At 42.8% G+C, this 15,130-nt stretch overlaps 2 protein-coding genes across 8 annotated transcripts in view; both read right to left on the reverse strand.

The window, feature by feature from the left end:
• The window catches only part of PSEN1 (presenilin 1), a 31,352-nt gene extending 24,648 nt beyond the window's left edge, over positions 1 to 6,704 (reverse strand). For all 4 annotated transcript variants that reach the window (XM_077927404.1, XM_077927387.1, XM_077927396.1 and 1 more), the window contains exon 1: positions 6,582 to 6,704. The gene's annotated coding sequence lies outside the window, so the exon portion shown is untranslated. The remainder of the gene's footprint in view (positions 1 to 6,581) is intronic.
• A 3,278-nt stretch (positions 6,705 to 9,982) lies between these two features.
• RBM25 (RNA binding motif protein 25) overlaps positions 9,983 to 15,130 on the reverse strand; it is a 33,648-nt gene continuing 28,500 nt past the window's right edge. For all 4 annotated transcript variants that reach the window (XM_028724566.2, XM_028724576.2, XM_028724557.2 and 1 more), the window contains 3 exons: positions 13,444 to 13,542; positions 11,553 to 11,600; positions 9,983 to 11,406 (listed from right to left, as the gene is read on the reverse strand). In XM_028724566.2, coding sequence (XP_028580399.1) covers positions 11,314 to 11,406; positions 11,553 to 11,600; positions 13,444 to 13,542 — 240 coding nt within the window. In that variant the 3' untranslated portion in view covers positions 9,983 to 11,313. The remainder of the gene's footprint in view (positions 11,407 to 11,552; positions 11,601 to 13,443; positions 13,543 to 15,130) is intronic.

The following is a 15,130-nucleotide window of genomic DNA, read 5'->3' on the forward strand; positions in this document are numbered from 1 at the left end:
GCCCCCTCCCGCACTGCAGAGGATTGCTTACCAGGATCTGAGATCATGAGAGGGCCCTAGGATGCTACCAGAGCCCTCCTGCAACCTTCCCAATGCCCAGAAAGAAGGAAAACCCACTGGGTGAGCGGGGGGGGAGGGGGGGAGGAAAAATAGATAAATGGAGAGCAGGGAATGGTGTATTTTCCTTGCTCTCCATTTATTTATTGCTCACCCACCTACGGTTCCAATCACGAATGAAAGGTAAGTGTAAGTTCTGGGTCCAGTGTATAGAAGGAAGGGAAAAGGTATGTCAAATGGCAGTAGAAGTGTAAGTAAGTTGAGACAAGACTGGTTGCAGAAAGGCTGTGCTAAGGTACTGGGTTTTGAAAGAAGATCCTAAAGATAGGAGAGGTCACTTAATAAACTGGGGGGTGGGGTGGGGGGAAATGTATAGGAAACAGCTTGGCAGAAGGTACTGAGCACCAGGACTGGGCGATAACTGGTTTTCAATATTGGAATATATCACCAACTAAACATCACAATATATTGATATATCATGATATCTGAAATACGGAAGGAACTACGCAGAGGCCAACAGGACACTACCGCTGCCTCCCATCACTGCCACGAGTCCTTGCAGGCCACTGCCGCTACTGCCATCACTATCACCGCCTGCAGGCCGGTGATAGCACTGTTTGTGCTGCCACTGCAAGGCCTTGCAGGCTGCCACCACTACTGCCATCTCCCATCACCGCTGCGAGGCCTTGCAGGCCGCTGCTACTGCTGTCACCTCCTGTCGCTGCCATGAGATCTTGCAAGCCACCGCCGTTACTGCTGCCACTTTTCGCCATCGCCGTGAGGCCTCACAGGCCGCCACCACTACTGCCGCCACCACGAAGCCTTGCAGTTACTGCTGTCACTTCCTGTTATCGCTGCGAGGCGTCGCAGGCTACCATCTCCCATTGCCACCGCACGGCCTCGCAATCTACTGCCACTGCTGTCACTCCTTGTCACCATTGAGGCCTTGCAGGCTGCCATTGTTACTGCTGCCACTTTTTGTCACCGCCATGAGGCCTTGCAGGCTGCTGCTGTCACTCCATCACTACTGCGAGGCCTTGCAGGCTGCCACTGCTACTGCCGCCACCTCCCATCACTGCTGAGTACTCACAGGCCGCCACTGCTACTGCTGCTGTCTCCCATCGCTGCTGTGACTTGCAGGCTGCTGCTGCTACTGCCATCACTCTCTATCACTGATGGGAGGCCTCGCGGGCTGCCACTGTTTGTGCCGGCGCCGCAAGGCCTCACAGGCTGCCACCGCTATTGCCGCCAGCTTTCATCGCCACTGTGAGGCCTTGCAAGTCTCCACTGCTACTTCTGTCAATACGAGGCCTTGCAGGCTGCCACTGCTACTACTGCCCCCTCCCGTCATCACCACAAGGACTTGCAGGCCACCACTGATTGGGCTGTCACAGCGAGGCCTTGCAAGTTACTGCCGACACATACCGTGGTCATGGCCAGCTATTTCTGCCACTGCTGCTTCTGCCTCCTGCTGGCAGACTCAGATTATTTGTATTCACTATGACTCATTGCTGTACTTTGGATTGTCCTGCATACCACCATTTGGTAGCCAAGCCAAAACCAAAAGTCCTGTTGGGATGCATTCTGGCTTGCCTGCTGATGAAACTGACTGTGTGATGATTGATAATATTGTCATTTATCCATTTTAGACCTCTTAAGTAGTAGCAGTTGCCTGGACATTGTCCTGTTCACCTCTGTATAGTTTCATCCTTATTAGAGATGTGATGGATTGCAAAGTTTAGTTGGTGATATTGTGTGAGGTTTAGCTGCTGATAACATTGCAACGTTTAGCTGGTGATATAGTGAGGTTTAGCTGGTGAGTTATTGCGATGTTGAAAACCAGTTATCGCCTAGTCCTTACATACATTGTGATGCGTGATATACTGACAGCTCAAATATTATGAAACAATTATGACGATGTGAACTTCAAACCGGTTTTGGACGATATATTGATATATTGCCCAGCCCTACTGAGCACAACGGAAAAGTTCCACATTGCTAAATGGAAATTACTTCTAAGCCTTAGCTGTCTGCAACATAGAAACATGGAACTGATGGGCAGTAGTAAGGGAAACAGATTCAAATGTGACAGCCATTCAAGATTTCTAACTGTTATCTAAAAACAATGCAAAGACCTCCTCTGAAAACCAATTAGAATAATATGTACACAATAAGATCTAATACTGATATATGGTAATTCTGAAAAATCAAAAGGATGGGGAAAATCTTAGTTTTAGACACATAAAAGAAAGAATGGAAGACAAGCCAATCAGCTCTACTGGGTGCAACACTATTACAAAAAAAAATGTTTTGCAAAACCAGAGCCAAGAGAACTGTTTCTTAAACTTCCAAATACACACTGTCTACACACTAGCGTTCTTAAACCTATGGCGAATGGAATTATTCAAATAATAACTTGATAACACACTAATTAGTTGAAACCAGTCACCCAGGTCTCTTTCCTATACCACTGGGACACAATCTACTCTGCCCTTCCATCCTCTTCTTTGGATAAGGTCATTTAAGAAACAAACATAGGTCTGTAGAAAATTACATAAAAAGGTAGGATATAACCAACAGAGACAAGGGAAATTTTCAACACTTTAGACTTATTTATTCTATACAGTGGTACCTCGGGATGCGAACGGGATCCGTTCCGGAGCCCCGTTTGCATCCAGAAGCAAATGTAACTAGCAACGGCATGTCTGCACACGCGCATGTCGCTTTTCGCTGCTTCTGCGCATGGCGTCATTTTGAGCGTCTGTGTATGCGCGAGCGGTGAAACCCGGAAGTAACGTACTCTGTTACTTCCGGATTGCCGTGGAGCGCAACTTGAACGCGCTCAACATGAAGCATATTCAACCCGAGGTATGACTGTACACTGAAAAATACTGTTTCAATAATGTGCCTGCTCTGAGATTTAAAATAAAAGACAGCTACAGAGTTCACTGGCAGAAACACTTCATTATCATCATGAACAGATGCTCCAAGAAGGCTTTGGGGATGCAATCAGGAATGATGGTTTCTATACTTTCCACCCTGGTGGCAAGATTGGTAGGCTAGCTGATGTGTATAATAGTAATCCTTCTTCTACTGACAAGCTTGGCCAAGCTCCACCTGAAGAATGTCTAGAATAAATAATTGCATAGGCTCAGACAGTTGATCGTTGCTTTCACCTTCACCGAAAACTGCTTAAGATTTCAGTGTTCACTCTGTACTGACTTTATTCTATGAGACATACACACATGGAATATTATTAACTGTCCAGTAGGACAGCATTAAACAATCACAGAGAAAAATTAAAATATATAGTCATAGCATCTATTGTTGTTTATTCGAGTTTGTATTCTATTAATCAAGTCTAAGGAAGCAATGTTTGAGTAGTAGTATACTGTTACTATATTTTACTAAGAGAGCTAAATAAGACTCCATACTTATTTCTCCACAGCCATTTATCAGTGAAGGAATGCAATAATGGGAAAAGTCAGATATTTGAACACCATATGTAGTAATAAATGAGCACGATCTATTAGTAGACAGTTAACTTTTTTCTGGTTTGGTATTCTTGCAGTTAGCATTGCCAGTTATCATTCTGATAAAAATCGATAGAGTGGAGGAGTGAATGTGGGAGGTGGAGAATATTATAAAGGAAGGATGTTGCAATGCTTATAAAAACAAAAGAGTCCATAATTTTATTCACATTTGTTAATGAAATAAATGATATACTTTACTCAGACTGATTCTTTGAAAGAAGTGTTGGTACTCTCTTCTGTAGTATTTCCACTGAACTTTCATAAACTATGTGGAAGCAACCTAGAAAAAGCCTCTGACTACAAGGGATGTATGTATTAATTATTAAGAAATATCTCACATGTGGACCAAGTGGATTTTAGAAGTTATTGCATGCATGGCACAATGAATGAGAATTAAATTTTAAAGGAAACAAACTAGAATGATTGGAGGGAACTGAGAAATGAAGCTGGTTTAAAAACAGGAAGAAAGTGCATGACAGGTTGTAAATAGGATTAAAAACATATTAATGCTTTATTATTTCAGGTAGAGATGATCTGTTCTTAAACAGGAACATTTCTCTGGATACTTATTTTCAGCACAGAGATGCTTTACAACACAAGACCAGTACAGACACAACCTTGTTATCTGATCAACACCAGTATGTAAACCTATGTCCCCACTGTGGAAGGATGTGTGGATCCAGAACTGGCATTCACAGTCACTTATGGACTCACTGTTAAAACTGTGTTCTTGGAATACAATCTTACTCGGCTACGAGTGATCGCCAAAGAAGTCGTAGTAGTAGTTTTCTGTTGTATCATTAAGGGTTGCTGTACTTCTTTTAGATGCTAATTTGCATATTAGCAATATTCTATTATCAATTTTATGTTGTGGATGCTCTACTATTATTGTGACTCACCCCGAGATTATTTTTACAATGAAGGGAGCACTATAATTTTTGGAAATTAATCACAGGAGTGGACCACAGGACTGAATCCTTTCTACTTTCTAGAACACAAATTTGTCTTGCTGGACCTAGTTGTGCTTAGCTGCTACACATAGCAACTACTAGCGCCCTCCTTAACAGAGGATTTCAAACTAGCTTCAAGTGACAACAAATTATTATGTTAGCAGTGACATTAATCATGGTTGGAACTAACCAAGGTTCCTGTGCAGTGTTCTCTTAACAGACATTATTTGATTGGAAACCACTGAAACAAAATGACAGGAAAACATAATCCATTGCTTAGCAACCAATCAATTCATGAACAGTCTAGACAGATTATGATAGTCCTGCCAACTTTTTTGAAATGTGATAGTAATAGCAATTAGAAGGAGCTGTGGCCAATTCAAAAGCACTAAAAAGGAATTCTGTGCATTACCTCATTTTCATTTGTTTCCAAGAGTGCTTAGAATATTACTTACTTAGCTTGGAATATACCCCAGTTACACTGCTGGGTCCCATATTTCCATTGTCAATGCCAAATAGAACCCTACTTTACATATGACAAATATGCAAAGAAATAAGGGAAAGTCCAACTTTCTACTATCCAGACTATACGAATGATTTGCACTTTTTACAATTTTTAATATGGTTAGATTTTTTTTAAAAAAAGGTCTTATACCATCCAAGTCATCTACAACCCTCTCCTATCAGATAATCTCCTCAAAACTCTATTTTTAAAGGGGGAGGGGGGAGCAGACCTAAGACCAAATTTCATCAGTACAGCCAATCAGAACTATGTGCATCGCTGCATATTTCTGCATCTCATTGATAAGCACCAGTTTAGAGGCTTCAAGACCTCTGGTGGAAAGCAAAAAAGAACTGGCTAACATACTTCAAAAGGAGCACTTAGTCTTTATTCTGAAATAAGTCAGAAAACAACTGGACACAAACAGCAGTCCAGTACTATCGTAACACTGTGCCAAAGGAAAAAGCACCTTTTTTAAAAAAAAAACTCATAAGAGAACTTTCAACAGACAAAAGATTTCCCCATTACCACATCCCCATGATGACATAAGCTCCAAGTTTCCACATTCTGTACAACTATAAAAGACACAGAGGGTAAAAATCAACTAAGCTTTACTCAGAGTAGGCTCAGTGAAATTAATGAACGCAACTAATCCCATCAATTCCAGTGGTCTACTCTCCGAGTAAAACTTAGAATACCACTCAGAGCTTCTAAAGCCACTGCTAGCACACCAAGTCCATTCTGGCTATGCTGTAGGCTCAAAATCACTTAAGGTCGCGCGATCCTACGCACCTTTACCCGGGAATAAATCCCATTAAACCTATCCATTCTGAAGGAAATCAGCCCTGAGTGCTCAGTGGAGGGACAGATCCTGAAGCTGAGGCGCCAATACTTTGGCCACCACATGAGAAGAGACGACTCCCTGGAAAAGACCCTGATGTTGGGAAAGATTGAGGGCACAAGGAGAAGGGGACGACAGGGGCGAGACGGCTACTAATATGAGTTTGACCAAACTGCGGGAGGCAGCGGAAGACAGGAGTGCCTGGCGTGCTCTGGGGTCACGAAGAGTCGGACACGACTAAACAACAACAAACTTAACGAGGCTTACTAATGAGTAGACACGCCTAGGAGTGCCCTTTAATTCAGATTTCAACACACTTCCGACACGGACTGGAGGTCCGCGGGAGTGGCTGGAGGAGACCCGCCCTCTTTCCGGGGCATTTTCACCCGAAGGCGGGGAGGTGGGATTCCAGCCGGTATTGTTTAAAGTGTCTGAAGCCTGGAGGAGGTTTCGTGTGGGGAGGGGCATCCTTTCTGATCTGAGACAAAGAGGGCCACGGAGGTGTGAGGGAAGGCTGGCTCCGGAGTCCCATGACTCCCCTCGGAAACGCTCGTGTGAGGAAGGGGCGACGTGACGAGGAGAAGGGGAAGGGCCCCCACCCCCCCCGAAAGAGGAGCCCCGCTTCCTTTCCCCCTCACGGGCCTGCTTTCCTCGTCGCGCTCTTCGCAGCTCCCCGCCCCGGGCCCACCTCTCCTTACCTGTCCCCCCTCGGAGCCGGTCCCACCGGTTTGTTTTCTTCCCGGCCCGAATTCACAGCACAACCCCCTCCCTCCCACCCCCTCCTCCCGCGACACGCACGGCGCTTCCGGTCGAAGCCCCGCCCCCATTCCCCCTCCCCTCGGGAGTCGGCGCCTCGTCCCCGCCCACTCAGGCTCTCTCGGGGGTGGTGGTGCGCCTGCGCAGCCGAGCTTCTCCTCGGCGGACCGCAGCTGTCTATCAGAAGGAGCGCGCGAGGCCGCGCAACGACAACAGCTGCACCAGCAGCAGCCGCCGCCGGAGGAAGCGGGCGGGGGCTGATGACGTCAGGAACCGCTGCGCCAAAAAGGCAGCAGCTGAATTCGGAGAAGGGTTGCTTTAATCTGCACGTTTCTCTTCGAAGCAAGGCCTGCCCAGGCATTCTGCTGCCTGAGTTAAAAGGTCCTCGCTCGCTCGCCCGCCCGCCGCCTTCCACCGAAGTGTAGGTGCCTGGTTGGTCAGGTTGTATTTGCGCAAAAGGGGGATAATAAATACATTAAAGCTCAAAACCAGCTGCGTTCTTTCTGAAGGGCTGCGCTTTGGGTTTAATTTGGCCGAGAGAAAATACTAGCTCTGTTCGTGGAGGATCAACAGAGAAGTCGCTCCTTTTTTCTTGGGTAGATCCCATGCGATTCTTCTTCTTTGGCGCATAGTTGTCAACCTTCCCTTTTTTTGCGGGAAATTCCCTTATTCCAGCGCCGCTTCCCGCTGCTATCCTGGATTGTTAGATATCCCGTAGACCCGGGACAGGTGAGGCTGCTGATGTCTTATTTTCAAATATGAAAGTTGACAGCTATGCTTTGGCGATCACTTGTAGCCGAGTAAGATTGTCTTCCATGAACACGGTCTTAACAGTGAGTCCGTAAGTGACTGTGGAGGCCAGTTCTCGATCCAGACGTCCTTCCACAGTGGGGACGTAGATTTCCGGGTGGGAGTTTATCGTGGTGAGGGTTTGCCAAACGTGCCTTCCTCTTAGCGCATTTCTACCTTTCTTCCTGAGTTCCAGCGTCTTCAAAGTCAACATCTTTGGTACACACCCACTTTATTGTGCAGCCCGACCCTATGTATACATGTATGTTGACACTAAAATACTATTCAGTTAGGATTACTTTCAAGTAGTGTGCAGAGGATTACAACTCCCTTAGCAGTTTAGAAGGAGCCACAGCCACTAGTTATCTTACCTCTGCCACTTGCTACATTTGCCCTATGAGGCAAGGTTTATTTCATTTTATTATTACGTTTATACCCCACCCCCTTTCCTCCAAGCTCAGGGTAGTGTATATGGTTCCTCTCTTCATTTTATCCTCACAATCCTGTGAGGTGGGTTTGGCTGAGAGACAGTGAGGGGCCCAAGGTCATCCAGTGAGCTTCATGCTTAACTGGGGATTTGACCCCTGCTTTACTCCGACAAGCAAAGGCTCCTGACTTTTCACAATCGATACAAGGCTGTTTACATGTAACTCTGTAGATTGTTCGTAGTGGTGATTTTCATGAATGCAAGAACTTAATGTACAAACAAGCCTCATGGCTTTCCAACATCCTAACCTACAATACCTTTTGAGTTTGGGAATAAGGACTGCCTTCATAGTTTTAGATAAGCTTTGTTATAAGATGTACAAGGTATCCAGTTTATGTTGCTACAGCTGTGACTACTAGTGTGTGAACTTGGCCCAACTGTCAGCTAGACAAATCTACCCTGATTTAAAGTGAGGAGCATACAATCAAGGGTCCCACAACTTGGAAGACACTGCAGAAACTTAAATTTTGGACTACAGTTCCCATAATCTCCAACTACTGGCCATGCTGGCTGGAGATGCAAAGTGTAGTCCAAGGCATTTGAAAACCCTGAGCTAGGTTATTATCTCAGCACCTCTTATAAACCAATATCCTTGTGTTAATACACACCTTGAAAAACTTTTTATATAAAATAAGTTATGGGGAACTTATGGTGCTGCAGATGTTGCTGGTATCAAACTCCCATCAGATGCATGCATGGCCAAGTTGGGATGATGAACTATTCCCCCCCCCCCCCGATCTATTTATTTATGTTTTACAAGATGCATATGCTAATAATAAAAACTCCCATGTGGTTTTCATAGAATATAGTTGTAATAAAATGCCAGTGAAATAAAACTTTGAAAACAAGAAGACAGAAAATGTTATCAAACATAGGTAACATCAGTAGTTTCAAAACAAATACACAAGTTACACGAGTTACATGTCTGCTAAAAAAAGGGACCAATAAAAGACACTATCAGGTCAATTCTGTGTTAAAAACGTTATGTTTCAGCAGACGGTTGGGAGTTACGTACATTAAAATTAATTTTTGTTGTAATTTTTGTTGCTCTCGACTTGTTTTTTGCTGGTTAGGATGCAAATTGTTAATTTTGATGATGAGATTAATGTTACCAACAACATCAACTCCAGGGAGCCATGCAGCTAACTTTGGCTTTACCTTTTATTGCTGCACTGTTGTTGCTAATTTAGCACTGTATATCCATACATATCAAGCATGCATTCTCATTTTCAAGTGTGCAGTGTTGCTTTTTCGATAAACCAACCATAGAAGCTGCTTTATAGCAGTCAGGCCACTTGTTCATTGTGCATAGGCTTCCCCTCCAGATTGGACTCTAAACCATCACCCTCAGACAGCATGGTCAATGATCAGCAGATGACAGGAGTCATCATCTCACACATCTGAAGGGCATCAGATTGAGAAATGCCTGACAGCAACTCTCCAGTTCAGCTGGATCCTGCCTGGAAACGCTAGGATCCAGTTATGGCCCTTTCCCTTTTTGTGAAGGGTTGTGGTAGAACAAACCATTATTATTCAGGTTTTTATTGTTCTTTGATTAGTTAGGCTGTCACTTCTATCATTGTGTAACAGGTCAATACATTTAATTTGTCTCCTAGAAGTGGTATGGTTCTCATTCTTGAGATTCCATTCTTTCTCCCCACCCCCAGTATTGTAACAATACAATTCACTAGGTGGGATCTAGATTAAGTTTGGCAACTTTGTTTTTATTTCAACTTGTATTTTGTTGGTGTTTTATTGTACTCTTATTTAAATTATTACTGTTAGTCACAGAAACATTTGTTGGAAACGTAGGCTACAAATTCAACAAATTGTACTTAGGGACTTCAGTTAGTCATGACTAACTTGATTTCAACAAACTCAAGTGCAACCAGCTTATTCTAGATCCAACTCAACACTATATAGTTTGGCCCATGTGCAGAATTTGAAGCTGTATTTCCATACTGGGAAGTTTTTCCCAGATCAACAAGCCAACTAATCCATTACTTCCAGAAATGACGTAGAAGTGGTAGTATATTTTGAAACGTTATTAAATAATCAAAATCCAGATCAAATATATACATTTTTAATATCTGAAATATTTACATGGTGGAACCATTTATAGGATCCCATTTATTAAGAACAGTTTTTTCCAGCTGTCTTCTTATAATGCATGTACTCAGTAACTCAGTGTCATGGTTGCACCTCCTAAATAGGTCAACCTGTATCCTTCAGGTAAAGAGATATCAGAAGAGCAGTATTTTAAAAAGTGAGAATTGTTGCTTCCTGGAAAGTGTTCATCCTGCAATCAAGAAGGCCCATAGCGTACAGTCTTTCTACTTGTGAAGATTTTAAAAAATGCAGTTTACAGTACATTGTTATTGATACCACATCAGCATATGTATAAAACTCATACAGAGTAAGAGGACAAGAAATATCATCCTCTATCCGACAGACAGCTTACAGTACAAAAAGAAAGTCACAACTGACTTGATGACTTACATAGAAACAAATTTCTCCATTGTTCGAAAGCATATGATTTTAACATTGTAAACTGTTGTGCTCAAGTTACATTTTTAAACCTTTTCTATCCACAAGTTTCCCAAACCTGTCTATGGATTTTATTTTAAATAATTAAAAAAGAATACTTTAGATGTCAGACTTGTATTAGTAGGAAGCTAAAATTAAATAAATTTGTGCACTAGTTATCCTTGATTAAAAACACAACTGAGTATGAAATTCTGTCACCACCGTAACTGAACAAAAGGCCTCATGTAACGAGCAGGAGGAAAATTATCAATGGCTTTACAAGGATGCCTGAGTTGAAGCAAGTCCACCATGTTTTTCTATAGATTCCTCTAGAAATATTATAAAGTCCAACAAGGGAATGATCCCCTATCCATGCAGATGAAAACTGTGTGCCAACAAAATGACTCCCATCCATTTTTAGAATTTTAAAGTTTATTCTAATATTTTAAAATGGAGAAGGGAAAGAAGAGGTTGGTGTATTTACATAAAATTCAATTATTTTGGTTTGTGGTAAGCACAGATGTTTCTAAAACATGGGTCTTTTTAATATTTACAAGGAACAGTTTAGAAGATGAATATCAGAGACTGTGTACAGCAGCTGCAGTAGTTTATGAAACAATACCTGTAACTGTACTTGGTGAGTGAAAAACCACCAATGCAGAATTCAGATAATTACAACCAAGGAAGCTGGGGTGAGGGCAGGAGGGAGGGAGAGGGGACCTCAGTGTAACAAGATGGGGAAAAAATTCACATTTTCTACATTTAAAAAATACAGGTCTCACAAATGTCTCTTGAAGACAGAGAAACTTCAAAGTTCTTCAGTGATGCAGAACAAAAGTTGAAATGGCGCCCCCAAAACAAAAAGGGATTCTTTATTTCACCAGCCCAATTTTTTTGGCTTCTGTTTCATATATTAATAATCTCCACATTTTGACTATAAAAACTTCAGCTTCTTCATCTAGCACCTACACCAAAAAAGAAGAAAATAGGGCATTAAAAACCAAAGGAAAAAGTACATCTGAATACATTTAGTGAAGGTGATTCTCACAGAAGAGCTCTAAGTTTACACAAATTAGAAATTCTGGATGTGGCGTGTTTTTCCTTTACTCACCATAGCAACATCATCCAAGATGCTCTGCGGTGAACTATGAGCCATAACCTGAAAAGAGAGGCATATCAACATTGAGAACACAGCACTTGTATGACTGAAAATTGAACCATGCAAGATTTAGAACTGTTACCCGCATAACAGTAACATTCTAGCAGGTAGCAAACACATGTATCTTAAAATAAAATCCATGAAAAGCAAGCCCGTTGCTTTCAATTTTAAATAAGGTTGTTTGTTCCAGGGGAAGCTTCTGAGAATGGAAGCAAGCACTGTGATTTTTACTGTTTCCCCCCTTCCCCCTCAAAAACCTGTTCCAGAAGATTGGGGGGGGGGGCTTTTGGTAGAGCACGGGAGGTGTTACAGGTATGTAGGAGAAACAGGGAATTTAGGAAACGGCTTCTCTTCCCATTCCATTTACAAAAGCCTCTGCTGATCAAAAACCCTTATTGTGAGTAGAAACACAACTGGACACAAACCTAAATGATTTGAAAGGTGGACCAAAAGGCATTTTTAGTTTCAACCCCCTTGTTCGATTCATAACAGGTATTTGATTGCATTTGTAAGTGACCGAGGTAGATCAAGAACAGTGAGAAAGGAAAGTTACCACTTGTGTCCTGCCACCTTAGTTAACTCAAAACAAAACCCTCACACTGTTTGCTGTCATGTTGGAGCAGACTGTACTTCCCAAAATAACTGATGCACAAGCCTGCAGGTTATGTGTGTAGATTTGCTTGTCCAGTGTAGCATCACTGAGTTGGGCTTCCTTGCGCCTCTAGTGGATGAAGGGAGGAGTACCTTCTACAGGAAATAGGCTGACTCCTCTTTAGTTTTGCATACTCACTGAGCATGAACAGTCCAGAAATGAAACTCAGACTAATGTTAACTTATATCCTACAACAAACCATTAACTGAAAGCCGACCGTGCTACCCGAGGTGGGAAGAGGTGTTGCAGGCTATGCAAGGGTGTGGCCTCGGTGATGCTACACTGGACAAGCAAAACGACTCTTCAGATAGGTACAATGGTGCTATTTCACTTGCCCATGTAGCATCACTGGGTTGGGATGTACAAAAGCCCAACCAACTAGGGTGGATCTCAACGGCAACAACTTACTACTCCAGCCAATGCTGTTTCAGAGGAAGCAAAGGGTGTGAGACAGGCATGCTGTAGAAGTACTGAGTGGCCAGACATGCTGCCTGAAGTTTGAGCCAGTCAATGCTGTGTTGTGACTCAAAGGGTCTCCCATCCACCTGGACCAGTTGCCCCTTGCAATGTGCTCCAATGCACTCATGTAGCGCTGAGACTGCCATCCTACCCTATAAGGGGGATATTAGCTCCATTGGTGAAGGGAATGCCACACACAGCTGTGGTGTCCTCTAGGCCTGGTCTAGGCTGCTCAGGAGTGTTTGGCCTACTTCAGGCCTTGGTGGTTTGGGTGCATAGGGGATGGGAAACAGTTCGTACTTTGACTAGTGATGACAGTATACATTTCTAAGAATCCACCTCAGCCGATGACACCTCTGTAAAGGCTGAAAATTAAAGCCTGCAGAGAGGTAGATCTCACTGTATCACTGCTGCTAAGGAGGGCAATCCAATTATCCCTAAAGTGGGGGTGGGGGGCAAGCTTCTTGTGTCTCCTTCCCAGAAGCCAGTCTGTGAAGATGAGGGAAAGGAAGTCTAATTTTTATTTTTAGTATTTATACATAGAAAGAACAGTAGAAACAGCGGAATCACAGAAGAAAATTGCTAAGCCGAAATGAAAGAGTAAAAGGAGCCAGACTATTTGCTGTAAAAGCTATTTTCCTGCCTTAGTCCACCAGAGGTGCAAGTAAGCCCAACTGGCAAGCGAAATTATAGCACAAGCCACCTAAAATATGTATTTATGAAGAAGTTTACCTTTGAACAAACAAAGTCAACTAGCGTTGCTTCTTCTTCACCAATATATTCTATTATTTTCTTGTTGATCCATGGTCTAATTCGACGTTCCATTAATGTCTAGAATAGAAAATATCATTTTAAACAGTTTCCATTTTTTTTTTTTTATTTGGAACATACATTGCTTTCATCCCTTGTCACTTATAAAAGGTAAAAGTAAAGGTAAAAGTAAATGACCCCTGGACGGTGAGGTCCAGTCAAGGGCTGGGGTGCAGTGCTCATATCGCTTCAGGCTGAGGGAGCCGGCATCTGTCCACAGACATCTTTTCAGGTCATGTGGAGAGCATGACTAAACCACTTCTGGTACAACAGAACACCGTAACAGAAGCCAGAGCGCACGGAAACGCTGCTTACCTTCCTGCCACAGCGGTACCTATTTATCTACTTGCACTGGTATGCTTTTGAACCGCTAGGTTGGCAGAAGCTGGGACAGAGCAACAGGAGCTCACCCCATTGCACGGATTCAAACCACCAACCTTCAGATCAGCAAGCCCAAGAGACTCAGTGGTTTAAACCACAGCACCACCCACGTCCCTTTGTCACTTATAGCAACAATACTGTATTAACACTGAAAGAAAATCTCTGCTAGTTCAGACTAAAGGCCTATCTAGTCCTGCAACCTGTTTCCCAAAAAGGCCAACCAGTTGCCTCTGGGAAACTAACATGTAAGATATGAATGAAATAGCCCTTTCCCACTGTTCCCCAGTGACTACTACTGAGGAATTTTGCCTCCAGATCCTGGAGGCAGTATAAAGCCATTATGCCCAATAGCTATTGAAAGCCTTGTCTATGAATTTGTCTAATCCCATTTTAGCTGGTGGCTATGACCACATCTTGTAATGTAGTGTGTAAAGAAGTACCTATTGTGTTTATGACTACAAGATTTAAATGGGCTTACATCAGTAAATAAACCAAGTAAAGCTTGAATTAATTTTAACTACTGGTGCTATTTTTTTAAGATTTATCTGCTTCTGGTGTTTAATTATAGCAGAATGAAAAAGAAAAAATGTTTGAGGTTGCAACCCTACACACCTGGAAAGAAGTCCCACTGAACTCAATGAGACTTACTTCTAAGACAATATGGACAGGCCTGCACAGTTAAGATGGCATTTCCTTTATCAAAATTTGCTTTAAATTCCTTCGATTTCAAGGCATGTACTGTATGTAACATGTAAAAAAAAAATTAAGTAGACCAGTTAAAAGACAAAATGTTTATGAACTTAACATTATTCAATTGGTAGCTAGCTCTTGCCAAACTTGCAAGCCAGGATCCAAAATAGGACATGAGCAGATGTATCAATACAACAGGTTTTAGTTGCCTCCCTTTGCCTGCAGCAGATCTTATCACGGAGACAAGTTTGACTGAACAGCAACATGCCTCCTTACTTCTTGACTGCTATATATTCCATGCTACCACTACTAGATGATCTGATATATTTTTCGCTCTGTAAGATGCACCAGATCATAAGACGCACCTAGTTTTTGGAGGAGGAAAACAAGAAAAAAAATATTCTGAATCTCAGAAGCCAGAACAAGTGGGATCGCTGCGCAGCGAAAGCAGCGATCCCTCTTGCTGTTCTGGCTTCTGGGACAGCTGCGCAGCCTGCATTCGCTCCATAAGACGCACACACATTTCCCCTTGCTTTTT

This window comes from Podarcis muralis, chromosome 1 (genome assembly GCF_964188315.1).
Source record: "Podarcis muralis chromosome 1, rPodMur119.hap1.1, whole genome shotgun sequence".
Taxonomy (NCBI): Eukaryota; Metazoa; Chordata; class Lepidosauria; order Squamata; family Lacertidae; genus Podarcis; species Podarcis muralis.